Source organism: Molothrus aeneus, chromosome 11, assembly GCF_037042795.1.
Source record: "Molothrus aeneus isolate 106 chromosome 11, BPBGC_Maene_1.0, whole genome shotgun sequence".
NCBI classification, from domain to species: domain Eukaryota; kingdom Metazoa; phylum Chordata; class Aves; order Passeriformes; family Icteridae; genus Molothrus; species Molothrus aeneus.
Genome location: NC_089656.1, coordinates 11,290,074 through 11,317,180, shown reverse-complemented (window position 1 = coordinate 11,317,180; position 27,107 = coordinate 11,290,074). Strand labels below are relative to the sequence as shown.

General features: G+C 45.4%; 1 protein-coding gene and 1 long non-coding RNA gene across 3 annotated transcripts; one reads left to right on the top strand and one right to left on the bottom strand.

Moving 5' to 3' along the window:
- Positions 1-1,226: 1,226 nt before the first annotated feature.
- IRX5 (iroquois homeobox 5) lies at positions 1,227-4,584 on the bottom strand. Of its 2 annotated transcripts, none has more exons than XM_066557527.1 (3): positions 4,330-4,584; positions 2,734-3,139; positions 1,227-2,486 (listed from the first exon to the last, which is right to left on the bottom strand). In XM_066557527.1, exons 1-3 carry the CDS (start codon positions 4,576-4,578, stop codon positions 1,720-1,722), a joined length of 1,422 nt encoding a protein of 473 aa, XP_066413624.1. In that variant the 5' UTR covers positions 4,579-4,584; the 3' UTR covers positions 1,227-1,719. The 2 variants fall into 2 exon arrangements, with proteins under 2 accessions (XP_066413624.1, XP_066413623.1); XM_066557526.1 differs by having other exon boundaries at positions 1,227-2,483; positions 4,330-4,578.
- A 2,038-nt stretch (positions 4,585-6,622) lies between these two features.
- On the top strand, positions 6,623-20,404 carry LOC136561303 (uncharacterized). Its single transcript, XR_010784316.1, has 7 exons — positions 6,623-6,740; positions 7,387-7,442; positions 7,913-8,039; positions 11,648-11,752; positions 12,476-12,640; positions 12,842-12,973; positions 20,194-20,404. It is a non-coding gene; the product is annotated as an uncharacterized lncRNA (long non-coding RNA).
- Positions 20,405-27,107: the final 6,703 nt, after the last annotated feature.

Here is a 27,107-nt window from a genome sequence, read left to right as displayed (position 1 = left end):
TCATCACATCAGCAGTGTCGATGTCGGCGTACAGCTGACACCCCAAAATCCACACTGAACAAGGAGGGACCCGTTCCCGCAGCCGGGTGCTGGAGCAGTCCTCGCCGTTATTCCTTGGCAGGGGACCCGGGCTGCTCGGGCAGCCCCACGAGCGGGAGCCGAGTTTTGGTTGGGGGTTCTGCGCTGGGGAGCCCCTAATCCGCTCGGGGACCCGCTTCCCCCTGCCTCGGGCTGTGGAGCCCCAGAACGGCGCGGAGGGGGCTCGGGGCGCTCTCTGTCCCCGCACCCCAGGGACTTGTGGTGGGATTGCCCCGGGATCGCGGCCCCTGTCCCGCACCGGCCGCGGCTCTGCGGCCTTAGCGCGGAGCGGAGCGCGGCCCCGCGGGACTCCCGCACGGCCGAGCGGGCGGCGGGAGCCAAAGCCGGGCCGAGTGTGACACCTACCTGCCAGCGCCGGGAGCACCGCGCCCGCGGCCGGCCCTGCGCGGGACCGCCCCAGACCGCGGGCCGGGCACCGCGGGGCTGCGCGCCGGGGCCGGGCAGCGGGCAAAGGCAAAGGCAAAGGGGCTGCGCCCGCCCCCGCCGCACCGAGCGCCTTCGCCCGGGCAGCCGGCGGCCCCGGCTGCCGCCGCAGCACCGCCGCTGCAGCGACGCGGGCTAAATCTGGCAGAAAATCGAACTCATTAGCAAAGTTCACCAGCTGATTGCTTTGCATAAAACACGACACTGATTGGAAGTAATTAGGTTAAAAGATGGGACTGCGCTTCGATTTGGTGTTTCTAACAAGTGCTTTTGTGCGTGGCCTGATTTAAGCCTTCACCTCTGGGAATAGCGTCCCTCCCGCACCCGGCCCCGTCCCGCTGCCGCTCGCCTCTCCCGGCCCCGCGGGCGGCTCTCGCCTCCGGAGCCCCCTGACCTCTAAAAATTTCCTGCCACTTCCAAAAAGGCTTCAGGTACTACTCTGAGGTCCTAAATGGAGCCCCGCGTCTCTTTTAAGACATGCTTTTATTTTTCCGCAGCTATGCACGTATCTGCCCGTTGCAAAAAGAGAGTGGTTTTGATTCTGTTAAAAATCTCTTTTAATTAAATATTTGCATTTTACAAAGGCGGCTGCAGGTTTGGGTTTTTTTAAATCTAATACGTATAACCTATTTCCTTTTTTTGTCTCGTTTTTGCATTATAGTTTAACTCACACCCAAGGAAAAAAAAACAATAGGCATAAAAAATTAAATTAAACTTGTATATATATATTTTAAAACTATGAAACAATTCGGAAAAAGACACAGAAATGTATATATTTATATTACGAAAACAACATTAATGCCTGTACAGTTGTCTTGATTTCATAATTTACTTCAAAGATACTGTATTATCAATTTAAATACAAAAAAGCTACATTAAATATACAGAATAAGATTTAATACAAATCTTTCTTCTTTGTGTGTGTGTGAGAGAGCGTGTCACTCGTTTGCTTTTCACTTGCTTAAGACATTTCTGGGCGGTTTCCACCAGCCATTTCAAATAGACTCTATAAACTTTTGAAGAGGGGCTGGGAGGGAGGGGGGAGCTGGTCTTTTTCTGTTTGTTTTGTTTTTCTTTTGGTACTGGAAAAATAACTGCCAAAGCAATTTATTATTTCTCTCAAATAAATTAAAAAAGGGAAAAAAAAAAAGGAACAAAACCACAGTCCCAGGAGGGGTTAGGGAGGAGAAGCCGATATTAAATGTTGGACATACCTTTCTTCAGTTCGTAAGGTGAGTCTTTGCAAAGGTCTACTTGGGACTGGCTCCTGATCATTTTAGTGTCTTTAGCCAGGCTCTCGGCTCTGCTGAGGACAGTCTGATTTAATCCATTGAAGTGGGCGCCGGGGGCGGCGGCGGCGGGGCCGCCGGCGGGGTGCCCGTGCAGGGCCCCGAAGGAGCCGTAGTTCGTGTAGCCGGGGTAGAAGGGCGCCGTGTAGTAGAGCGGCCGGGGCAGGACCGCCCCGTTGGGGAAGGGGCACTGCGCGGCGGGCGAGCGCGGCCGCGGCGGCGAGCGGGACGGGCCGCTGCCGCCCAGCACGGCGGGGCCGGGGGGCGCCGCCTCGCCGCCGGCCTCCTTCGCCTTGTCCGCCGAGGTGGCGATCTCGGCCAGCGACCAGAGCTTGGGCTTGGCGAGGGCCGCCTGCTGCGGCGAGTGGATGACAGAGGCGCCGGTGGCGGCGGGCAGCAGCGGGTGCAGGTCGGCGGCGTGCGGCGGCCCGGCGGCGGCGGAGGGCGGGCGGTACGGCGGGGGCTCCTCGCCGCCCGCCGGCGGCGGCCCGCGGCCCGCCGGACACGGTCCCAGCGGGGAAGCGCCGGGCGCCTTGTGGGGCACGGGCGGCCCGTCGAGCCGCTCCTCCGCTAGCTCCTTGCAATCCGAGTCGCTGAGGCCGCTCTCGGCCTCCCGGGGGCCGGGGGACTCCTGGAGGCGCTCGCAGCCCGGCGCTGCCTTGGGATCCGCCGCTCCTGGTAGGGGGAGAAAGGACAGGGGTGGGGGGGCAGCTCTCGGTCTCGCCCTGCGCCCCCAAACCCGCCCACCCACTTCGCCGCCCACCCTTCGGTCCCCGCCGTGGCCAGGCCCGCTCCGCTGCCCGCCGGCTCCCCCCGCCCCGGCTGCATGCTCGGGGGAACAGGCCGCCCCGCCACCGCCGCACCGGGCCGGGGCAGCCCCGAGGGCGCGGCCGCGGTGACCCGGCCGGGCCCGCTGTCCTACCTGTGTCCGGAGTGCCGGGGTCCCCTTTCTCCTCCAGTTTCTGGGGCTCGTCCTCGTCGTTTTTCTCCAGGTCGATGTTCTCCTCTTCCTCCTCGTCCTCGCTCCGGTTTCGTGGGGTCCAGGTCATTTTGTTCTCCTTCTTGAGCCGCCGCCGCGCGTTGGCGAACCAGGTGGAGACCTGGGTGAGGGTCATTTTGGTGATGATGGCCAGCATGATCTTCTCGCCCTTGGTGGGGTAGGGATTTTTCCGGTGCTCGTTGAGCCAGGCCTTGAGGGTGGCCGTGGCGTCCCGCGTCGCGTTCTTGCGGTACGCGGGGTCCCCGTAGGGGTAGGAGCCGAGCGGCGCCGCGTACGGGTGGTACCCCAGGGAACCGGCCATGCCCGGCGTGTGGTCGTAGGGCGAGCCCTGGGGAGAGAGGGGACAGCGGCCCGGCGGGGCAAGGTCAGCGGCCGCGGGGCGGCAATGACAGGGCAAAGGCAACACCAGGGCCTGCCCGCAGCCCCTGCCCGCGCCCTGCCGCCTCTCCCCCAGCGCCGGGCCCTGCCCGGCTTGTCCCCCGGTTCTTTCCCGGGAGGAAGGGCCCAGGAGACCGCCGGCTGCTTGCAGCAATCCAGCGGTTCTCCCCCAAATGCAGGAGAGGAAAAGCAAGTGGGCAGCGCGGTGTGGGGGCGGACAGCGGCAGGGGGACCGGAGCCTTCCCCCCCGCGCTGCGATCGCGGCAGACAACCTGCCGGGCTCAGGCGGCCGGGCGGGCTGGGCCGCTCCTCCCTGCCCAGGGACGGAAGGGGGAAAAATAAAAGGAAGAAGAAAAGAGAGAAGAAAAGAAGATAAAAGAGAAACAAAAAAGGAGGGAGAAGGGCAAAAATAAAATGCTAAAGAAAAGAAAATGACACAGAAAAAGGAAAGAAACTCTGCCCTAAACATAGAGGAGAAGCTGAGCCAAAGTCGCCGATTTTTGGGGGGAACTGAGGGGCGTTGGCTGTGACCGCAGCTCTGCGGTGTGGATGTCCCACACTCGGACTGGCCCCGCGGTGCCCCGCGGGCGCGCACGGCGGCGCAGTGCCTGCCTTCCCCTTCCCTTCCCCTTCCCTTCCCCGCGCAGCCCCGCGGAGCAGCTCGCGGCCATGGGATTAGAGCTCTGCAATATTCAAGCCTAATTATCGCCGGGCAGGGGAAAGTTGCCTGGATTTATCACCCGGATTTCTCCCATCGCCGACCCGTCCTGAATTCATTCCCTTTTCAATCACAACAAGCTAATTGTTGCAGAACTATTGTCGGTGTTTTTTATACATTTGATTTTTTTTTTTTTTAGGGAATGAAACCAGTCCCTGCCTGCCATGGTCCTGCTCACCCGGGCCGTGCCGGCGGCTCCCCCCCGCCCGGCCCTGCCCGCCGCTGCCGCCAGCAACAGTGTGAGGCAGGGCACAGCGGCGATGCGGGAAAGTTGGGCGGCGAGGCGGGGAGCCGCGCTCCCTTTTGTCCCCGAGATCGCAAAAATAAAATGGGAACAAAAAGCAGGCCCGGGAGGGGGGGACAGGCGCCCACGGGATGCCGTCGTGCCCGGCGCGGTGTCGGCTGCCCGCGGCTGCTCTTACCACGTAGGAAGTGAAGGCGGCGGCGGCGGCGGCGGCCGGGTCGGTGCCGTACTGGAGGTGGGAGTTGTAACCCGGAGAAGGGGCGGTAAAGGCGGTAGATCCGGCATAAGGGGAAAAAGCGGAGCCCGAAGAAGATCTCCCAAGTTCATCGGTCCTGGGTCCGGAGATCACGCTGGTGCTGTACGCCGGGCAGGAATAGAGAGCCAAGGACGCTGACGGCTGGTACAAGTAACCCTGAGGATACGACATGGCCAGGCGCGCACATATACCCGGGAGCCCAAGCGCCGGGAGGGAGCCGCCGCGCTGCCGGGCTGGAGCGGCTGCGGCCGGGGCTTCGCGGGCGCCTCTCCGCCCTCGCCAGCTGGGCAGAGGCGGCACCTTGCTCTGCGCCGGGGCTGCTGCTCCGCTTTCGCCTGCAGCCGGGCACCGCTTCCTCCTTTTTCTCCCCCCCTTGCTTTCCCCTCTTTCCCTCCCCCCCTCCTCTCTTTCTCTCTCTCTCCCCCTTGCACTGGGGGGATTTTTTTTTCCCCCTTCCTCCTCGCTCTCGCTTTCCGAAGGGTCCTGCCAAGATGCTAAGTTGGAAATTGCAGCTCCTGACGCCTTCAGCACGGCCCGGCGAGGCTCCTCCTTCGCGGGGTGTTGTCAGTGGAAGGACTGGCAGGACCCCGCTGGGCTGCCGCGGCCGGGCCCAACCAGCGGGAGGGCTCCGCGCTTCCCTGGCCCTCCCCAGCGCTCAGAGGCTCAAGTGCGCCGGCTCCTGGATTGCAGTCACCTCCGAGCCATTTAAGATCAGCTCCAACTTTCTGCATGTGCTAAATACCGTGCGGAGCCGCGTTGCGCCGGAATGCAAGCCAATCAGTATATGAAAAAAAAATAGATCTTTAATAAGATTTATTAGCCGCCCGGCTCCCCCTCTTCACAGCCACCCCTCCTCGTGCTCTCTGCCCCTGCCCCTCCCTCCGCTAAATCATTAGAGGTGGGATATACGGCGGACTGCTGGTGCTGTTAGTTTTGATTTTTTTAACAAAAAAGGAGGTTTTCGTTGGGGAAGAGCCGCAGCCAGCCCTGTCCCTGGGCTGCTCGGCCGGTCACTCCCGCGGGCAGGGGCCACCCCGCCACCGGACCTGTTGCGGCGGCTGTGCGGGCGGAGCGGCGGCGGGGTCCGGCCAGGAGCGGGGATCAGCCGCGCGGAGGGCTCGGATTTAGACTCCCAGCGCCGGCCTCAGGAGAAGGGCGATCCGGAGGGGAGCGGAGGGGGCTGAGATGGGTCCGCAGACACCGCTTAGAGCGAGGGTTTGCCCGCGGATCTAAAGAACACACCGGGTATCGTTCCCCCGCCCTCGGCTCCATGAAGGGTCGAGGCGAAAGCAGATTAAAACCATATGAACCGGGATAAATCCCTGCCGATCAGAAGATGTAATCTCCTGTGATTCCACCAGATACATTTCTCAATAGAAACATATCCCGATTTATTCCCTCCTCGCATATTTTTTCCCTTGCGGTTGAGGAAAGGAGCTGCTCCGGCGGCCGCGGACCCCTGGCCATAAGGATCCGCCGTGCCTTTCTCGGTTGAGGGAAGGGGGAAGATAGCATAAGACTTATATTTTCAGAATTTATTTTATTTTGTAACTTTTGCATTTCCCGACCCTAATGCTCTCGCCGCGCTCCCCCGCGGGACGAACGCGGAGACGCGAGGAGCAGGGCTGTGTTTTAAAACGGGCAGGCCGGGGTAGGAGCTCCCCGTGTCGCCGTGGAGGCGACACCGACGCCGCCCCGCTTTCTCCGTCCCTCCCTCCCTCCTTCTCCGGGGCTCCGTCCCGGCGGCAGCATCCACAGCCCCCAGCCGGACGCAGGCTGGGACTCGCCAAGCGGCCGCGCTGCAGGGCCGGGGCTGGGCGGGAAGGGCGCGCTGCCCGCGCTGCCTTCGGGGGGGACGCGGCAGGACCGAGGCCGGCGGGGCGGGCGCTGCCCGCCGTACAGCAGCGTCACCCCCGTACCCTACCCTGCACTACAGTACCCATCAGGCCGCGGCCCCGCCAGGCCCGCCCCCGGCCGTCCCGGCGCATGACTGGCTGCTCCCCCGCCGGCGGCGGGCGCTCCGCTTCTTCCACGGGCCCGCGGAGCTGTCCCTCAGCGCGGGGTGTGGAGGGGCGGCGGCAGCACGGGCGCGGTTGCGGCGGAGTCCGGAGGCGGCGCTGACAGGACGGCGCGCGGAGGCGCTGCGGGCCGCGGCTGCCGCCCCCGGCCCGGAGTTGCCCGGCTGCGCTGAGCCTGGCCTGGCCCGGCCCGGCTCGGCCAGGGGCAGCGCGGCTGCGCTGAGCCCGGCTCGGCCCGGTCCGGAGCAGCCCGGCTGCGCTGAGTCCGGTCCGGCCCGGAGCAGCCCGGCTGCGCTGAGTCCGGCCCGGCCCGAGGTGAGGGAGCGGGGCCCGGGGGCCGCTCTGGCGCTCGGTGCCGGCGCTGCCCCGCCGCGGGGCGCCCCCTGACGGGCGGCGCGGTTCGGCCCCGGCCCCGCGCTGGTCCCGGCAGCGCCGGGCGGGACTGGCGGGGCCGCACCGGGCTCGGCTCCTCCTCGGCTGCTGCCGAGTCGCGCTCGGTCTGGCCGTTCCTGCCTCTATGCTCTTGCGTTTCCCTCCCCTCCGTTTTGGTTTTTGGTTTTTTTTTTTTTTGTTTTTGTTTTTTTTTGGCTTTTTAATTTAATTTTTTAATGTGCGGTGTGCGGAATTTCGTCTCTTTAAACTCCATGTGGTTCTGCCTCGGTAAACGGGACGGGTCCATCCCCGGCTCGCACGCTCCCTTACATGCTCAATCCACACAGGTGTGCACTTTCATCAGTTTTCGACTGCACGGTGTCACCGGTATTTGTCCCCGGCTTCATTATAGCGATCGCTCTGGAGCACTCCATTTCTTTCTCCACTCGAAAGCTCTTCTGTCATAATCCTCTGACAATCCCCCTTGTTCGGGGAGTGAGATATCATCTGGTCAAGTTTTATACATTTAACATTCATTTTATATGTGAGTAGAATAACTAACTGCTTTTCCGTGGTCCTTTCTTTGTAGGAAGAAGCAGAAGTTTTAACCATCTTCCCATGGCATCTGACTTTTTTGAAGAGGAGGTAAGGTTAACGTCATGTAAAATTACCCTCTTTATTTCTGATGTTCCACTAATCTTTCTTCTGTAGGCATACATTTTGGAAACTGTGGTGAGTTCATGCATACTTTCATGCCTTGCAAACATAATACCAGAGCTGATTAATAAACGGTAGTGATAGGACTCTTATGCCGTCAGGATTGTAAGTGCCTATCAAACTGACATTCTCACTACATTATGCCACTATTATATTCTTTGCAGTTTTAAAAGAACTGTAGATAATTATTCAAGATATCGAAACATTTAGTTTATAGTTCTATTGCTGTGGTTGTCACCTTCACTTTATATCAAATTTGAGACTCATTTCTTAAGGATGTCTCTATTTTCTGCTTTATTTGCACATTGATAGCTTTACTGAATGACTAGTCACAGCAACTTTTTCCTGTGATAGCAGCATATTAAAATGTGAAAGCCTAAGACTAATCTGCTTTGCAGGACTTTTCAACCACTTGATGGAAGGGAAATAAGAAGTTTGTTTCAAGACTCTTATGTTGTTCATCAGTGGTGTTAACAAACATGGGGCTTGAGGATACATTTCCTGCTTCTCTGCGTTTTGCTGGAGGTACGTGCATTTGAAGGTATGGATGAGTTCTTGGTATTAGGAGTTTTTGTGTATTTTGCAGCTGCCAATGAAACTATAACAGTGCAGATTGATATTAAAATTCTGGACTGTTTATATTTTTCTCATAATTTTTTTGAAGATAAATTGTTAATGCAATAGCAAAAATGCTTGCCCTTAAAATCTTATTTAATAGTGGGAAAGATTTACAGTCTGGCTGTGCCCTGTTGACATTATTTAAATTTAGGCATGTGAATTTAGATTCAGCTTCTATAAATAAATAATTAAAATCCCTATTTTTATAGCCTTCAGTTTGTTCGGTTGGTCCCGCAAAGCAGTTAAAAGGGTCATTGGTTAGTTTAGTAGTTGGACTCCAGTAGGGTTTTTGGGATGAGAGGAGCTTGGATCTGAGATGACTGCACAAAAGGTGACCCAAAATATAGCAAAACTTGGATTTGCATATTTGTTTTTTCTACACTGGTTTCTTTTGCATGGTTTCATTTAGATTGTGCAAATGGGGTACAGCATAAAATGTCTTAATAAATCAGGGCATGAATGTACAGTAGGGATCAGCTGAGAATATTTTGTTTCTGGGATAAACAAATGGAAAGAGGCAGAATGATCCTAGAAGTAACAGCAAACTATAGTTTAAAAGTAGAGCTCTTGGTAGGCTCTAACTGTAAGTGGTTTTGTTCCAGGTGGCTTATAGTGAATGCAGTTAAACTTGGCTATCTTGGATATGATACACCTTAATTTAATTAATTTAATAGCTACTTTCTGTTGAAACTTTAAAATCTAACGATCCTGTTTTTATTGCAGTCCTTAGAGATCTAATCGTTCTTCTGTGTGTCTGAGATGTAAAACTTAGTGCAAGGAGAGGCAACAGATTGGTTCCGTCATACGATTTTGTTGGGTTTTTTTGAGAGTACTTAAAAGATTATGATGGATAATGCTGTCTTGCCAAAGAATGCCGACACAGGTGTTCATCATTATCTTAATTAAGATCCTGAGAAAATGTCATCTTTCGGCATGAATTATGAAGGGAGATGCATTAGGAGATCATTTCAACTTTTTTTTTTCTTTTTTTTTTTTTTTTACAGGGGTAGATGAGAAGGAGGCTGTTTTCTCAGAACCTTTTTGATATTTCTTTATCAGAATACCTGACCTTAGACACTGAATTTGTTTCTCCAGTTCAATTTGGGACAATATTACCCAACAATTATGTACGTGATGCTAAAGGGAATCCTCTTAAAGCAAAAAGAATTAAATAGTAATTCTCTCTACAAGAGACTCTCTCTCTACAAGAGACCCTGTTCCAGTTAAAGCTGTCCTATTAAAAAAAAAATCTGTGAGACTCAGATGGTAGGGGAAATTGCTGCTGGAAACATCTGATAAGAGATATTTCATACAGTATATTTTAAAGTATTAACAACTCATAAGAGAAAAATAAATACACGTGAATATTCATTCTTTTAATTAGGCATGAAGAGAAAATTTTCTTTCTCATCTTTGCACTACCATAGAAGTAAAACTAATTAGTGTGCAAAGGGGAGGGAGGGGCCTGTGTCTTTCTGTCTTAAATCAAAACATTATTAACTGGGCAAGAGCTAAAAAAATGCGTGTAAAATATTGGCTATAAAACTTAGGGGCCCTTTCCTGCAGACACTGCTGCTGCTTCCCTCAGGTGCAGTGCTGGGACTTCCAGGTGCCGTGGAAGTGCTGGTGTTTTGTGGCTCTCAGCCTGGATAAAGGAGGAGCTCTCTGAGCAAGACACCCTCAGCTGCTCTGTTGTTTCTTCTTCCTGCACTTCCTCTGCCCAAGATTCTCGTTGTTCACACTCTCTGTGTTTGTGGTCTGAGAGTGAGGTGTAAACTCGTGAACACCTAGAATTACTCTTCTGTGCCTAGCATTTGGGTATTAGGTAGTTTTGCTTTTCTCTCCAAACCTTTCTATTTTAGATCACTTCTTGTCTGCTAAAAGAAGCCTGATTATCAGTTCCAGTCTTGTTTTTTTTTTTTTTTTAAATTGCTTCAGCAGCCTTTTTAGTGTGTGGAATAAAATAGAAAAGTGCAGCTGACAAGTCTTTCAAGCACCTAGTTATTGTACTGAGCATGTAACTCCAAAGATCTTGACAGTATCATGGGAGAACCTGAAACTGCATTTCAGTTTCCTTGAAGTTTCCTGTAATTAACTTAAATGGCATTATTTGCTTGAATTTGTTGGCATAGTATGGACTAAGTTAAGAATGTCTTTAGGGTTTATTTTACTTACAGTTCCATGGACATATGCAGAAAATAGACTCTGAGTGAAAAATGAAAAACTGCTTTCTTTCATGTCTAGAGCAAGTTTTTCACTTAAAGCAAGCCACATCTACTGTTAGTTGGCTCTTAGAACAAATGAGGAGCAGCTCAGTGGGAAGGATGGCTGTGGCTCCCTGTGCTGCTTTATGGGATCTACATGAGCCCATAGCTTCCCTCATGGTGGCAAATTCCCTTTTGCCTGCCGGTTCTGCAGCGTGGTGGGAGCTCCTGCAGCTGGAATCTGGCCTTCAGTGTGGGTGTTAGAGATGAGTGTCTTAATAGCAGTGTTGTGTTCCAAAGATTTTGTGCTTTATCTACTTTACTTCCATATATTTGCAGTCCTTATGACTGGTGTTTGCAAGAGCTCAGCAGTACCTCTCTGAGGAGAAGCATAAAGCCAGGTAGCCTTTCTGGCCTTACACCCAAGGAATTCTTTTTAACAGTTCCTAATTTCTGGGATTTTATTAGAGCTTTTTAGTCTGTATTCCTTAATGTGAGTGGTGCAGATGTAGATGATTCTTAAAGCTGTTTTTTTGCAGATTAAAGTGAATGTATTGGTAGAACCAGCATATTTTTTTTCTTTTTTTATTATTAAATCATTGCTTCAGGAGAAAAACAAACCAGTTGGACCATTCAAGGTGAATATGGATCACCATAACAGAGTTTAATGTACTAATAAACATGTGACTGATTACTCTCCTACTCTTCCTGAAGGAGATGCACCTTTCTGAGCAATTTCTTTTTTCCCAACAGAGCAAAAACAAGCTTTGTCTTCTTGTAAGCACATATTTTTCACAGTATTTTTTAGCATTTCTAGCGCAGATGACGAACACAGCATTTACCTCTGAAATATTCTCTGCTGACATCTACAGAAATTTTCATGCCCTTCAGATTTAATTTTGTGTAAAATAATGCATGGTGTAATATGTAGGTCCTGTGTTTTCAATTAAGCTGTATTAGGTAACTATGCTCTTCTTTCATATCCTATAGCAAAGTATCAATATCCAGATGGCAGTGTGCTGGGATAAAAGATAGCTACAGGCTTGGCTGCTACTGTAAAGCCAAGAACAAACATTTTAGTCTGTGTGATAAATAAAACCCAGGTTGAGACTCTCGGCGTATTGGAGTTGCACTAAATAATTCTACAGTGCTGTTTATTACTGGTTTCATTGGATAATATGCAGCTGTAAAACCTGCTTGAAGCTTTTATTAAGAATACTCTGTCATTATAAAAAGGTGCCTATGACTTCTTTATGATATTGGCAGTGTGAGAATTGCTTTGTTTGTGCTGACTTTCTGGCTTTTATCTAGGAAGGACCTTGCTGTCTCCCAGCTCCTGTAGGCATTATGTTTCCTGAATGTCTCTTGGGAAGAGGACAGCTCTGTTGAGCCTAAGTTTCAGAAGTCATTTTAAAGGTTTTTTTTTCCTTTATGCTTTTTCTTAAGTTTATTTCAGTATTTAATTTCTTGCATCAGTTAAAGTTCAGCTGATATTCCCTGTAATATACACTGTGCTGCTCTGTCCCTAAGTAAAACTTAAGCTGAGGTCATCCAGGTCATCCATTCTTTGGGAGGAGGCTGCAGTAGGGTGGAGAGACTTTTAGGCTGGCTGAGAAGGGATTGGAAAACTTAATAGCACGCAAAGGGCTAGACCTGGGTTTGTTTTCTCCTTGCATTTCTGGCACATCCTATGACCTAGATTTGTTCGTGTAACCTTGGCCTCAGTTTACCTAACAGGAACTCTGCTTGTCTCAGAAATGTTCAGATGTAAATTGGTGTCCATGCTCATATAATTGTTAGACTCCTGTGCTTTTGAGCAAGTGATTAATTCTATCACTGTTTCATTAGCAAAATGCCATTAAACTGCCCTGTTCCTAAGATCTTGGACTTCCATAGGCACCTGTTTGTGGTGTACCTCTTGGAACATGCAGGATTGAACACCATCCAGTGGGATGTGGCACTAACATAGTGTTTGTGGGATTTAACAAACATACAGGATCAATGAGTGAAGAAACCCTTGCATTGCTCAGTCTATAATCCTTGTTTGTCAGAGAAACATGCTGTCTGAATTAGTGACAAATACTGTATTTTTGTTCCAGGCCCCATTCTCCATACATCCCTTTTTTTTTGCCTTTCCAGATTGCACCCAAGAGAGAAGCAGTGAGATGCACAGTGGGGAAAATGAACCCAGTAGTCCATCCTATCCTGTACCTGCCTGAATATGGGAAGAGGCCTAGTACAAAGCCAGAATACACCTGGGCTTGCAGTATTTTTAACCATATTAAGTCCTGTTCAGAGTTAATGGTAAGTAATCTGCTATGAGTATGATATGATTCATTAAGCAAAGCATTAGAGCTGGGGCACTTCCCTTTGTGGTGCTGGGTTTAGTCACTTACAAAATGCAGAATTAATGTTTCCAGATACATCAACTTTATTCCATTTCTGTTGAGAAAATTGCACAGTGCATGTAATAAGTATGTTGTTTTCTGTTTTTGTTCTCTCCAGATGAGCTCAGTGAGATGGTCTCAGCAATGCTGAAGAAGGGAAGGACAGAATTGGAAGGCAGGAGCTGTTTCAAAGCAGGATTCTTCATCTTTCTGTAATGCCCAAACACGAAGACTTTATAGACTTCATTAGGTATAGTATTGCTAATAGTGTCGTGTCAGTAATGTTGCATGATGTAATATGGCATTGCTATATTGTTTAGTGATCATGTGGAGCTGCATTAAATAAATGAACATATGCCAGTGACTTAAATTAACATTATGAGTGAGAGCAGTAAATGGAGAAGGTGGGTACTAGAGGAAATGCTCGTAGGTTCTTCAAATCCAGTGTCTTTCTTTTTTCAGCTCTTTGCATAACCAGTAGTGCTTTTGTTTCTTGATTGAGATATTAAAAAAACAAAAACAAAAAACCCAAACCATCTTTTCATTCAAGAAATTGAATCTAGTTCAACTTCTTAACCAGAAAGACTTCACAGTCCTGCTAGCTGTTAGAGCATCTTAATGCTTTGTCCAGCAGGAAATTGCACTCACAGTGCTGACCTATTAACATCTGTAGTGCAGCAGCATGTGCTGCTCTTGCTCCTCAGGGCTTGTGAAATGTCTGCTGTGGCACAGCCCTCTGTGACCTCTTGCATTGAAGGATGGAATCTGTGAGTCCTTTTCTGTCTGGAGCTTGTGGGAGCTCCCTCCTGAGCCAAATAGTTCTGAAATACTGCAAAAAAAGATCTGACAGTGTTGTCTGGGAGATGTGACTGACTTAATTATTATTAACATTTATTAGGTGCCTTACAATGGAGTGGAAGAGCCATTGCCTTCCTTTTTACAAATAGGAAAGCTGGCATGTAAGGAAGAATGAATCTCTTCTATCTTCTGCAATTCTTGACCCACCTAATTAGGTGATTGTCACAAGAAATGAGAAGCTGGCTCAGGGGAATGGCACAGGCGGAAGCTGCCGGCGCGTTCTGTGCGTGCCGCGCTTCCCCCTCGCACAATGGCTTAGCCTGGGGAGCAGGGCTTCCCTCTGTCACTGCCCCTGGGCCAGGAGAACATGTGAGGGGGCTGAGGAGCCTGGGGCTGTCCATTGGATAGCTTCATTATAGATCTCATCCGGGGAAAAAGTGGGGAACTGCAACTCATTTCTAGGAGCTACTTTGGTTTTTAGCAATTGCTCACCCACTGCCTCCTCCCGCTTCCTTTCACTGTGGAGGGGCCTTTCCCCACAATAAGCTGATTTTCTTCATGGCTGATATTTACACTTAGTTAGCCTCTAAGGCACTAACTGCTTCTTTAAGACTTCAGTTTCTTTTTTTTTTTTTTAATAATTTATTTTGCTGAGAAAGGGAATCTGTCCAGCTGCTACAAACAATAGTGGTTTTGATGTATATCAATAGAGTTAGAGATGTATGTTTTCCAAGTAGAAGATAAAGAGACTTAAAGCCTGCTTTAAAGGAAGGCAAACCTTGGAGAGGTTTACTTAGATGTACAATATGCCCTATTCTTTGATTTTTTAAAACAGTATTAAGGGATTTTTTTCAAGAAAAGAGGAAATAATTTCATCTTTTTGGTTGCATTTTTTTCTTAGTCTCACAGTTGTAAGATAAATATTCAGAATTAGGAGTTGCTAAGGTTAATGTGATTAAAATGAGTATGTGATAACGGGCTCTGCACATTAAAGATTAAGAGCTCAAATTATAGACTCCAGAGGGAAACACTCCATGAGCATTTGTAAATTTTGTTTGTGCAAAAAATGCAGGCTTAGGCATTTTGCAGTTGTACAACAGTTTTATCCTGTTTTATCTGCAGAGAATTCTTTTAAACACTGTAGTATTGGGGTGAAAATGTAGTGAGGTGGGGGGACAAATGAGGAAATAATTTTAGTCTAAGCATTAGTGTTTCTCTGTAAAAATAGATTAGTTTTACACAATTTATTCACATTTACAAAGGTCATTTATAGCATTCTGAGTTTAGTAGTTAATTCTTTATGTATAAATTGATCCTTTATACAGGTGTAATTCCATATACAACATTTAATCTTTGAATGCAAGTTGAAAATATATTAGCAATTAATTTATGTAGGTTATGACTTTCTTTCGCATATACTTTGCAGTGGTTCCTACCCTAAAGTTGAGTGAGTGTGTGCTTAATGAAAATTAGATGTGAAATGTAATATGTAGAGGACAAAGAAGCATTGAAATCCTTATTGCTCTTAAAAAGACAAAGGTACCTCAGATAATTCTCCTTTCTTAATCTATTAAGAATTTGATGCATAATTCTGTTATGAGCAATTTGAAGTGAATAAAATATTTTTAGAGGTAGTATTAGTACCAGATATTATTTCTCACCTTTTATGAAGCATAGTTTGGTTTTAAAATTTAAAATGCTTTGCATTTTGAGAGGCTCATTTATAGGCAGTCTTCCACTGAGAAGGAAAAGCACCTTGGATGTTTGTGGAGGGGCAAGCCTTGTTGTTATATCTGTGAAATTCGCTAATGTTGCAACCATTGAAATAAAGTGTTTGTTTACATAACAGCAGTGGCATTTCTCCTCCTCTTCCTTGTGGTTTTGTCCAACTAGATGTTATGAGTGGCAGTTGCAGTGACTGCTAAGTGTTTAAATGATGACACCATTATGTGAGGTGATTTTGAAATGAGAGATTCCAGCCAAGAATTACATCTGCTCTCATCTCCTTCAAATCATACTCTCTGGCTGTGCAGATTATGATTGATTTGTTTGTGACAGATTGCAGGAAACAGTCATTGATTTTTCAATATTTTACCTTAAAATTATTTACAGTTGTAACCAAGGGGAGGTATTTCCATGGGCTGTCAGCCCCTGAAAGACTGGGATAATATTCCCTGCTCCCTGACAAGACAAATTACCCGTAATGAGTGCAGTAGCTGAAGGGTATACTTTTATTTTAAAATATGTCAATAACCCAGTGACTAAACGAATATTGATTCAGCATAATGAAGCCTGAGTAATGTGAAAATGAGCTCTTCAAGGAGCATAGTAAAGACTTTCTTTTTAGCTTGTAGCAAGAAGCTTTTCATTCTTTAGTGTTAGGTAGTTGAAATGTGCAGTCTTAAACAAGTCATCCTTAAACATTGGTAATATGTGGAGTAATGTAACAAAAGAATTTTGGGGTTTTTTCTTGTTTATTTTTTCTTTCTCCAAGTTGTTTGTTCTTCAATATGTTTCAGTAGATTAAACACAGGAAAATGCAAGTTATCCAGGGCAGAGATAGAACTACTATAGGTGTAAATATCTTTTGCAGTAATATTCTTCAGCTAGCCTAATGGCATTTTTAATGTGGAATCTCAATATGGGCATTGGAATATATCTAAAGAAACTGTAGATTTAATTTCCTATTATTGACTTCTTGACATACTGATGTGTGTTCTGTGTGATCAGTCTAATATTCTTGTCCTTCAACAGTTTAGAATGGCTGGTTTATGAGCACCTAGATATACTGTGGTATAAAACTTAGTTACCATAATGCACATTTTTCTTTCCATAACATATAATACTGCATGTTTCTTACCACATGAGAATTCTCAAGCAGCAATTCATTTAAATTACAGTAATTTATGCAGTGCCATAGGTGTGGTGTGGAAAAGCATCTAATAGATTAATACGAATGTACTCAAATTGTTCAGGGTAAGGATTAAAGACCATGTTGAGGTACAATTTTTTTAAACATTAGAAGTATTGAACACTAAAAAAACCCCCACCCTATCATGTGAAAGGATCAATTGGTCATTTGTATTCAAGAGCATCGTGCAACATGGGGAAGGCTCTGCAGAAGCACTGGGTATAAATAGCCGTGTAATCCAGACATAGACAAAAAGATATTTTCTTGGGCTGTTTGTGTGTAATGTGTCAATTATGAAATAATGTCATAGCCAGAAGCATTTAGTGAGCATGTTTGGGCATGAAGACGACTTTTCTTATTTTCTGAGGACTAACTTCAATTCATCCAACTAGCTTGTGAAAATCTTCAGAAGGATGTTTTCCTATCAGCACACAGGTGATTTTTTTCCAAATGTCATTCCTTTAGCACAGCTAGAAACTATTTCAGGAGGCACTTGAGAACCTGTGGCATTGAGAGTTAAATGGCAACCCTGGAATGTGAGATATGTTCCTGTTTTTAATTTGCTACTTTTCAAAAAAAAAGTATGATGTACGTTTGAGTGGGTTACAACTAAATAATTGTAGTTTTGAGAGGATTTGTGCATATTTCCAAAATATTGTAGAATATTAATCATTATTAATAAACTGAAATATATAGCTGTGACAAGAGGAGAATTTGGGGCTCTTGTAAATGTTACAAGAGATCTACAAATGTTCCAGTGTAGAACCTTAACTTCCTGCTCAGTGACATTTTACACACCTCAGGTTCTCTGCCTGTTCTTTGTTTCTGTGCCTTTTTGTTTCTTTGGCCAACAGCAGGAGATGGAAGGGGAGGATTCTTGTTCAGTAGCTTTCCCACAGTAGCGAGGAAGAGGGAGACTGTTCAGGGCTGGGTGCCAGCTCTGCTGTAGACTGAAGGGCAAATAAATGTTTGTTTTAACAACATCTCCTTTTCCTGGATAACGCTGCATGAGCTCATGGTACCAAACTGAGTAACAGCAGATCGCTGCTTGCAAGCCATTGGCATTTTTCATTTGTGAGACAGGCAACAACTCTGGCTTTGCTGCCTTTCCCAAAGATGAGTTTATTTATGAATATCTGACATTCCAGCTCAGGCCTGAACCGTGTGCTTGGCACTAAAGGCAAATGGTGCATTTTTGGCTTTTTATTTTAATTTGTGGGTGATACTGGAGTTGTCTGATGATGGTGCCTTGGAAGCTCTGCAGTTTATTCGTACATCTTTCTGTGTTAGAACTGTGACAATTGTTAGTCCATTTTTATGGAGGAGAAAATAAAAACCTCAGACAAGAAAAAATCCGAAGTAATTAATTGGTTGAAAGCGGTTAAAAGTTCTTGTGGCATTTGGGATCTCCCAGGAACAGAACATAAGCCCAATTGCTGTTCAGTTGGGTAAAGGTAAAAGTTTATTTCACACTGTGAAATTAAGATAATGGGTAGAGAACAGAATGATATCATTTGTGGCAGAGATGAAGCTGTTGGTCACTCATGAGGGGCTCCTGTTTAGGGGCTATGTCCCTCAGCACTGAGCAACTTGCAGATTTTGACTCAGTTAATTTCACAGTGAACACAATACATCAGTATGTTCTCGTAGTGGGTGGTTTTGTGTAACAATTCAGATCTTGATTCCATTGTGAATAAAGTAGCAACCAAAACCAATGGTAGATTTATATTTTTTTTTCCTGTTTACTGAGCCTCTGTGTTATCTATCTGCTCTACAGACCAGCCAACTAAAACAAGTTTAGTTTAAAGTGAGAGAGGAGAGCATGTTGATGTAGGTGATGGAAATTGTGCTTACTGGCTAAGCCTTCTCCATGCTGCCTCCTTCCCATTTCCAAATTACTTATTTGAAATCTAAGAACTAGTGTGTGATGGAATCCAAATCAGAGCAGTCTACAAGTAGGCAGACAGCACTGTGTAGAATTTGCTCATCTAAATGTCATGATTACTTGAAACCAATTCTTTGTGCCCTAAACTTCACTTTGAAGGTGTTGCTTCTTTTTGTTTAAATTTGTGGACAAATTATTGCTTTCCCAAAAGCAATTCCGTATATGCAAATATTTTATTCTTTTGGAATGACCATTTTATGTATTAAAAGGTGTCAGTAGTGCAGATAGTATCAGTCTTTGATGTGTTGGCATATGGCTTATGGTGAACTGTAAGACTGAGATAACCCTATAAAAATATGTGAGGGATCCAAGATGCTGTGAGAGTCTTGCTTAACTGCAATGGTTAAAAAGGCATGGCTGACTTAATGCATGAGTGTTGAAATCTGTGTCTGGAATTACGGAAACAAGTTGAGAAACATGAACAGAATTGATTGTTGATTATTTTCTTTTGTAAGAGGTGGGAAGAGATGTATTGTGCTTTTCTGTGGTCTTTAAAGGCCCCCAGTGTCCTTTTTTTCCTTCTTTTTGTTTTCTTTTGTTAACTTGTCTTTTAATATGAAGTGTCATTCCCAAAATGAAGTAGTGTCCTTGGGCTGGTGGCAACAGCTGGAGTTGCAGAATTCATAAATAATTCAGAGAGGGATAAAGGGTAGGAGAATTTTTTTGTCATTTGAATCTTTATTATGTGCACACACTTCATTTTAGATACGGCATCATTTGAATTCATTCAGTATGATGATTGCACTGACCTGTCATATTTATTTTGATGTCCCTTCGAAGGACCATATGCTCTGTCCTCAGCATGAAAATGATGCAAGTTGCAAACTGAAAGGCAGCTCTCTTCCTGTAGGGATGAAGCCCTCACTTCCATTGTCACATCAGTGGATGTACAGCTGCACTGCAGCAGAGAAGGTGGAGTTGTTATGTCAGTGCAGTGACTAAGTGGCAGTGTAGCCTAGCAAAAGGTGGAAAAAAGGGCAAAACCCATTTGCATCAAGGTACTGTATGGCATTGAAAACTCAGCTGTCACGGAGGGCCAGTTGGTGTGAGGAACCTGGCATGTGGAGGGTGGAAAGGATTAAAGCCAGCTAGAAATCTGCCAAGGTGGAGGTGTGCCATGGTAGCTTTAATGTGGGAATACAATTAATTACTCTGTATGTTGGAAGTGGGGTTGCCATGCACACAACCTCCTGGGTTGCACGGGACTTAGTCTGGATATGCAAGGCTCAGAGCTTTTTTCTTTGCCCAATCCATGCCCTCCTTTCCTCTTGAAGCTGCTTGCTTAGTCAGAAAAAATCTTGGGTAATGTTTTTTGGGAGGGAACAGGGGAAGGAAATGTGCTGTTGTAGTTTGCCTGTTCACTAATTCTCCTGTAACCATTGCATCTGGTCCTTCATTTATTTTGTTGGTATGTTCCTGTGGATGAGTGGTGCATTTTCCAGAAGTTACAGGCTCAAGTTCAACCATGTCCCATAAGCAATGAACTGCATGATAATGAGTAATGTCTGGTTCCTATTGGCTAAAGCACTGGCTGGTATTTGCAATTCACAGTTGGTGGATAACAGGGCTCTGTTACTGGGACTTTGTTACCTTTGTTACTGTTACCTTTGTATGTGATATTAACACCACAGGATTGCAGCCACCTGGATATTTTCATGGGGTAAGGTGTAACAGGGAGCAGTGATTTGTATGAAGTACATGGTCCACTGTGCCCATGCCAGGGGCAGAAGGAAGCCACTTGAGGGCAGGTTAGTGAAATGCAATAACTGGAACCTGGGAATGAGAATAACTGTATGCAAAATTGTTTCTTTTCTAGGTCCTGCCATCAATGACTGAGCCTCCCTGAAAATCTTCTTATCATTTACTGCCAAGATGAGAAGGATAACAGGAAGGAGGAGTGTTTAAGTGACTTTATTGACAGTTAATTTCTTCTATTTATCAGGTTGTCTTTCCTCAAAACTCAATTGTCATGACAAGATGCTTTTGGAAGTCATCTTTGTAAAATAAAACTGACAATTTTTAGGCTACACAGTGCTATTGTATCTTTTTATTGGATGTTGTCATTATGGTAAAATGCTGGAAAGTCATTATTTTTGAAGTAATTTAACTTGCATACTTTGTTCATTTATTTTAATATCTGTTGAATGCCATGTGAAAAGTTTCTTGCCAGAATTCTTTTATTCAATTGAATAGTTATTGTTACAATGCTCAATTTATTAATGTCTAAATTATTGTTGCCCTAGCCTCCTACAAAAATGTTTCTTTTTAGTAATTCTTAAACAAATAAGGAATGAATGAGGTTTTGTCCCCTTTTTGTTTTGATCAGCATATTTTCCCTTTCAGTGAAAGTGTCTTCATTTTTTAGAATGACACAACACAAAGAAAGGTGTTTTGGTTTTTGGGTTTTTTTTCCCAACAGCATGTGTCTTTTGTGCAATGATTTTTTAATATGTATACTGCCAAGATACAATTACTGGAAGGAGAGAGGGAAGCTGGTGGGAATGTCATGTTATGCCAAATTAAGAATTATTAGCTCTTACTTTCTGTGCAATCTCTTCGACTAGAACTCGACCTATTGCGTCTGGCGTATACTTTGACTCTAGTGGAACTAATGTGTCCTTGGAGTAGCGTTTCAGAGTAACTTCAGATTCATGCTTTTTCACAAGTCTGCTTTAAACTGCTGGGATTAACTTCAGAGAAGGCGAGAGATACAGGCTCCTTTGTCAGCAGCTGTGCTGGTTAAAGAAGGAGGCTTCGTGCACGCTTGCTTGCTCATTCTCTCCCTGCTAGGGAAGCAGACGGAGCTGTTTCCCTGAGCACACGCAGACTGACTTCAGCCAAAGTGAATCCTGTTATCAAATATTAGTTATCAGTGCCCTGGGTCAGTCTGATGAAAGGACAGGGCATGCACAGACCAGCTGTGCAGACGTCATGTCTGGGAAGGGTGCTGTGTTGACAAGAGTTGCTGAGGGCTGGCCCTGCTGTGTCGCCTTTTCAGCAGGTGCAGTTACATCTCTCAGATGTGGTAAAAATTGGACGTGTTAGAAAGCTGTGCAGATCTGTCACACATAATATTCACATTCCAGGGACACCCTGGATAATGCAGAATAAACCTGTGCTCTTTGACTTAGTCCTTGTGTGTGCTAGTATGAGGGGAGAGAACTGGTGTGTGTGTGTGTACATGCCAGGCACCTATTTCAGGAAAATGTATCTGGTCAAGGTGTGGGAATGGTACAAGTGTTTGCATTATCTAGAGAGCACACTTTTTACTTTACTCATCAAAGAGGCTGCCTCAGCTAACGCATGCCTCAGGAGAACTGCTTTTGACACATCAGCTGCCTTGAGTGGAGGAGGGAGAACAGCTCCAGCAGGAGTGGCTGCTGTTGCTTCTCTACAGTGTTGAATCAGTAGATGCTGGAGTCTGGTGAGGCATCCAAGCTCTTGCTGTTCCCTGTGCCAAAATTAGAATGTATGGATAATCTTTAGTACTCAGAGACATAGTGAGTAAAAGCAGTGCACTGAACAGCTCCTTCCACACTGACCCTTCTTGTGCAAAGGCTGTGGAGTGTAGGTGCCTTCCTAGAGCCAGCCTGGGCATACAAAGAACAAGGGAAAGCTGAGAGCAGCAGCACTGCTTGTGTCTCCTCCTGGGGCACTGCCAGGTGAAAAGAACACAGTCACAGAAAGGACTGAGCCTCCAGCTCACTCAGGTTGTGAGTTGTCCATTATCTTTTATTTGTCCTTAAGGTAAAGGGTGAGGAATATGCAGTGGCCATACTGCACACATGGAAGGGAAGAAAATAAAGTGCCAGGTGTGTGAGGAAGGGGCAGGTGTGGCTCCAGGTGTGAGAGCTGTGCCCTGTTCCAGCAGCCCAGGGTTGAGCCGTGGCTGAGCTCTCAGTGCTGGGTTCAGGAGTGATGGCACACGTCTCCCCTGACCATGAGCTAAGTGCAAATGACCTCCCCAGCTCTCCGAGACAGCCCATAATCCATATGACTCTTTTTATCTTAAAATGGATTATTAAAGAGATTGAAATGTTTAAGGAAATGCTTGTGATTGCCTAGGAATATATTTACCTGCCTAAGTGGTAATACACAGGTAAACCAGTACTGCAGAATAACATCTTACATAGAGCACTGTCATAGATGTTAAGCTGATCAGTAAAATTTTGCATCCAAGCACTTAAAACCATCAAATACTATAGTTAAACTGCCGTACTGTTTATCTAGTGCTAAAAAACCAACAAAGTAAAACTTCAGGGAAGGCAGAGTTTCTTCTTATAAATATTCCAAATACGAAGTTGGTTTCAAGTAGACTTCCTGGCTCTTTGGTGATTGCTGAATTTGGTCTGAATCTATCAGGAATCCCAATCATAATGGTGTGTTTATTATTATAAACACATGACTTCTATATAAATTCTCCACAAATATGTTGGACAAAACATAGTTTACCTTCTTAACTGGTACTATATGGTTACTTTCTAACTCCTTTAATTTCAGTTCTAACTTGATTGAATAAAAGGTGCATTCCTGACAATAATCTTTACATCTGTAATGGAGCACTTGATTTTATATGACTGTTTGCATACTCCAGACATAACACAACATTTTTACAGCAATATGTGTTGACAATACACAGAGATAAAAATCAGTTTATGACAAGGAGCAAACTTTTAATAAGACCAATGAATCATTAGAAATGATGAGAAAGGGAATATTAGATTTTCTGTCTTTTGAATGAGGATGAAATATTTTTATAGAGGTATATACTTGAAGAAATGACCGGGGGTGGTAGAGGAATTCCTCACTGGCTTCTGTGGCTTTTGCAACACCTGGGGTCACACTGGGTCATCTTAGACATCCTTCTGGCTTGGAAGGGAGTGAGAAGTCCCAGTGTAGCAAATATCTTTATAGAATAGCAGCTTCCACTGAAAAGTTGCTCAAAGGTAATTAAGCTTACCTTCAAAAAAAGATTGGGAGGGGCATTGGGAATGTTCCTATTTCCTAGTGCAATGCCTTTTTCAAAGATCCCCTTTCACCTGACTGCTTGCTACTAAAGGGTGTTTCATTGGCTGAGGTGGCTTCTTATGGTTCCTCCATCCTTGCCCCATCCACATTAATAACAGCACATGAACATCTTTTTCAGGGCAAGTGTCTTCTACAGAGTGTCTGCTTCTACAAAGTGTAGTATTGCCTTTCTGCTAGAAATAATTATTAGGTTGAAAATAATCTGACAACTTCCTGCTGTGGATAAATTAAGTTTGCTCTCTACTAAGATTAGTTAGCTGGCATCCATTCACTATCACATTACAAGAAAATGATTGCAAGTTGATTGTATCCAGTTATCTGCCTTTTTCTGTTTAATAGGCTTTTTGTTGCCATGCTGTCACCAAATGAGTGCAAGTTGTACTTTTCCAAGTGCCCTACAGCCTGGGGAGATGGTGTTTGCTGTCCTGTACCACAAAGACTTTTGGGCAGAAGTGTTTGGAGAAGGGGAGAGGTTGTCTCCGTGTAGATTTCTGAATCTTGTGCACCTTTGGTTTTGGCCAGCAGGGATGTGTTCTGCTCTATGGCAATCAATACATTACCACCAAAGTCCAAAATGCCAGGTATAACTAGCTCATGTGTTTAAATAGGTGTTGTTATTTTTCAGCTTGTATATACAAGCCTGTTTTCATGCAGAAGTCCATATTTTACTTGGGAAGAATGCTGTGCAAATCAGAAAAAGTATTTTAAGTTATGTGCTAGTGTTTAAGATTTTAGAAATAACTGTGAGATCTTGTAGGTGCCCAGTTTGTGATAATTGGGCTGGGACTGGGCTGAGCCTCATCCCCAATGAGCTGCAGCTGTGAGCAGCAGGTGAGCAGCACTGACAGCAATGAGCCATGGAGTGCCCAGGGGCACTGACCAACACCAAAGGGAGCAGAGGGCACACAGGGGCAGGGCATGAACAGTGAGGGGCACACAGGTGCGGTGCATCAACATGAGGGGTATAAAAGTTTGGGCTAAAGAGCAAGAAGGACAGAAGTTTGCAGCCTTCTGAAGTGGTGTATGGGTTGATGCTTTAAGCCTTCTGACGTGGTAAGGTGTTATTCTGTTTGGGGGAATGCTTAGAGCTTTCTGAAATGGTATGGTGATACTCTGTGCATTGTGGCCATCTCAACTGCAATGTATATTGTGACAAGATCTCTATTTCTTTGTTTACAATTGATTAGGGTTAGAGTTTTAAAAGCTTAGTGCTGACTCAAAGTGCTTTACAGTCAGTCACTGAGAAATATGGGCTTGGCACAACTCACGGTTTTGTCCTTCAGTATATCCATTATTGTTAGATGCTGAGTGGTTATTGTACATAGATGACTGGTTTTTTGGGTATTTTACATTTTTACAAGTTCAGAGAAATACTTTGTTAAAGTAGCTGCTGGGTGAATGGAGTAATTAAAGAACTGTACTGATTTTATTGAAGCTGACATATGCTGCACATTCCTTAAAACTCAGTATGTGAGCAGAATGTTTCCAGGATTTATTGAAGGCAGGCATCTAGAGATACTGGGGAGCTTTTAATAGTAGTAAAGATAACTTCCAAGTTTTATGCTGTTATATAAATCTGTCTTTAAGAAGAGAGCTGTTATTGCAATGTGTTGCTCGTGTTCTCTGTGTTTTGTCTATGTGTATGTTTTATGTATGTACTTGTACACCTACAAACAAATGGTTGACCTGGGCACTTTCATTTGACAGTGATTGTATATTTTATTTAGTATTTATTTGGGGGGCAAAAAGTGTTTCAATACTGACTAAGAATCTCAATTTTCTTGGTACGAAAAGTAATCTGCAGTATATTGTGGGGCTTTTTAATTAATTTATTTTTTAAACTGGAACACATCCCTGCTTAGTTTGGATTGCTGTTCTTACTGTGTGAGTGCTGTGGTAGCAAGCAAGGAATCTTACTCAGCATAAACTGAGGCTGGGTTTCATTTTAACCAGTATGATGAGTGCAATGTTCCACATGTGATACTTTTGCAAGTTGTGAAAAAATAGACTTGTTTATCTATCATCTGTATTTCATATGATTTCAGAGTAGGATGTTGTCATTACTATTGGATTATTTGGCAAAAACTAGCAGACTTTTGCCTGTATATTTTGTAATGTTTGGACCTTAAGCATTTTTCAAGCAATATGTTCAACTTACTGTTGTTGTACACTGTAAAATAAAATACACTATTAAAATACATGCTGAAAGAGCATTCTTCATCAGCTATGAATAAACATGTGGAAAAGACATTTTCAAAATTTCAGGGTTTTTTGTGAATTTGTTCCTGGTTGAGTCCCCATCTTCAGTGTGGGACTTGGACAAGAGGTTTCCCTTACCAGGATACGGAAGGTGCTGTTGTGTGTCAGTGTTCTAAACTTCTAGGACTGTGTAAATGGAAAATACACTTTATAATTTTAGCATTGTGTTAGGTATGCAGGAGAAGTTAGTTTTATGCCTGGTTGTTTGCATGAGCAGGCTAGGTATTTTTAAGTGTCTTTGTAGTCCAAAAAACTCATTTTATGGACAAGTCTTTTCACATTGGGTTCTGCAAGTTGAAGACAAACATTTCTAAGCTACTTGTGGGTTTTAATACCGTGAGTCAATTCCCATGTGTTAAAGTGTAAACTACTAACTAATCCATGGGAGTTTATGCAGCAGAAAGTCATTTAATTAACACTTTTAATTTCAGCTATGAAAGAAGGTGAAAACGAGGTCTGGAGAATGGAGAGAGGCTTTGTTTTTCATTGCTGAAGTCTCCCTGCACTGCAAGTCTACTGATGCCCGTGGTGCATAGACCATCTCCTGCCTGCTAATTAGGCCTCTCCAGTGTGCTCTACAGAAATGTGCTGGAGAAGTTTTTTTTCAAAAAACCACCACGCCATCATAAATAAGGGAACGGTACAGTATGTAACTATTATCCACCACTCATTTGGCAGACTATAATTTAATAGAACAACAATGATCAGACCAGTATATCAGTTAATTTTCAAAACATTTTATTCCACGCAAATTAGCTCGGGTCCTGGAGGGCAAAATGACAAGAGGTTACTCGTACACTATGTATTTAATTAATTGAAAAATGCTCAAACTGCTTTTACAGTTGTTATTAAAAAGTAGAATCAGTGTTGCCAGTGCTCAACCATAATTAGAACCCCGGGGAATTAAATATTTAGCATTAGTAATGTAACAGCACTTAGGACACAAATTTCTATTTTTGTAATGAAAGCAATACAGTGTAAGTGCAAATGGCTGAAACGACAGCTGTGACAAGCAAACCAGCCTGGGATATTTCAATAAGACACCTCGTTGGACAGCAAGTCTTACTGCATTACTCGTTTGTAAGAGTCTAAATCCCAACAGCCAGGCATTACACCCAGTATTTAGATTTCTAATTGCTCACAGGATGAACGCTGGGGCAAATGTCAGCCTGTGGGGTGGGAAGCAGGGGGTGTTTTCCCAAATAACCCAGCAGAGATGGGTGCCTTTGGCTGTGGGGCAGGGCTGGGGCGCGTCCCAGGGCAGCCGAGGGGGGGGAACCAGCCCTTGTTTGTTTTAAGTTTAATTACATTTTAAGCATAAGTGCTTTCAGTGATACAACATGAAAAGTCGGATATTGGGCTCTAATGAGCTGTAGTGGTAGATGGCTGGAGACCCTGAGGGATTCATTCACTAAATTAACTGAATAACAGTGCTTGGTTTGG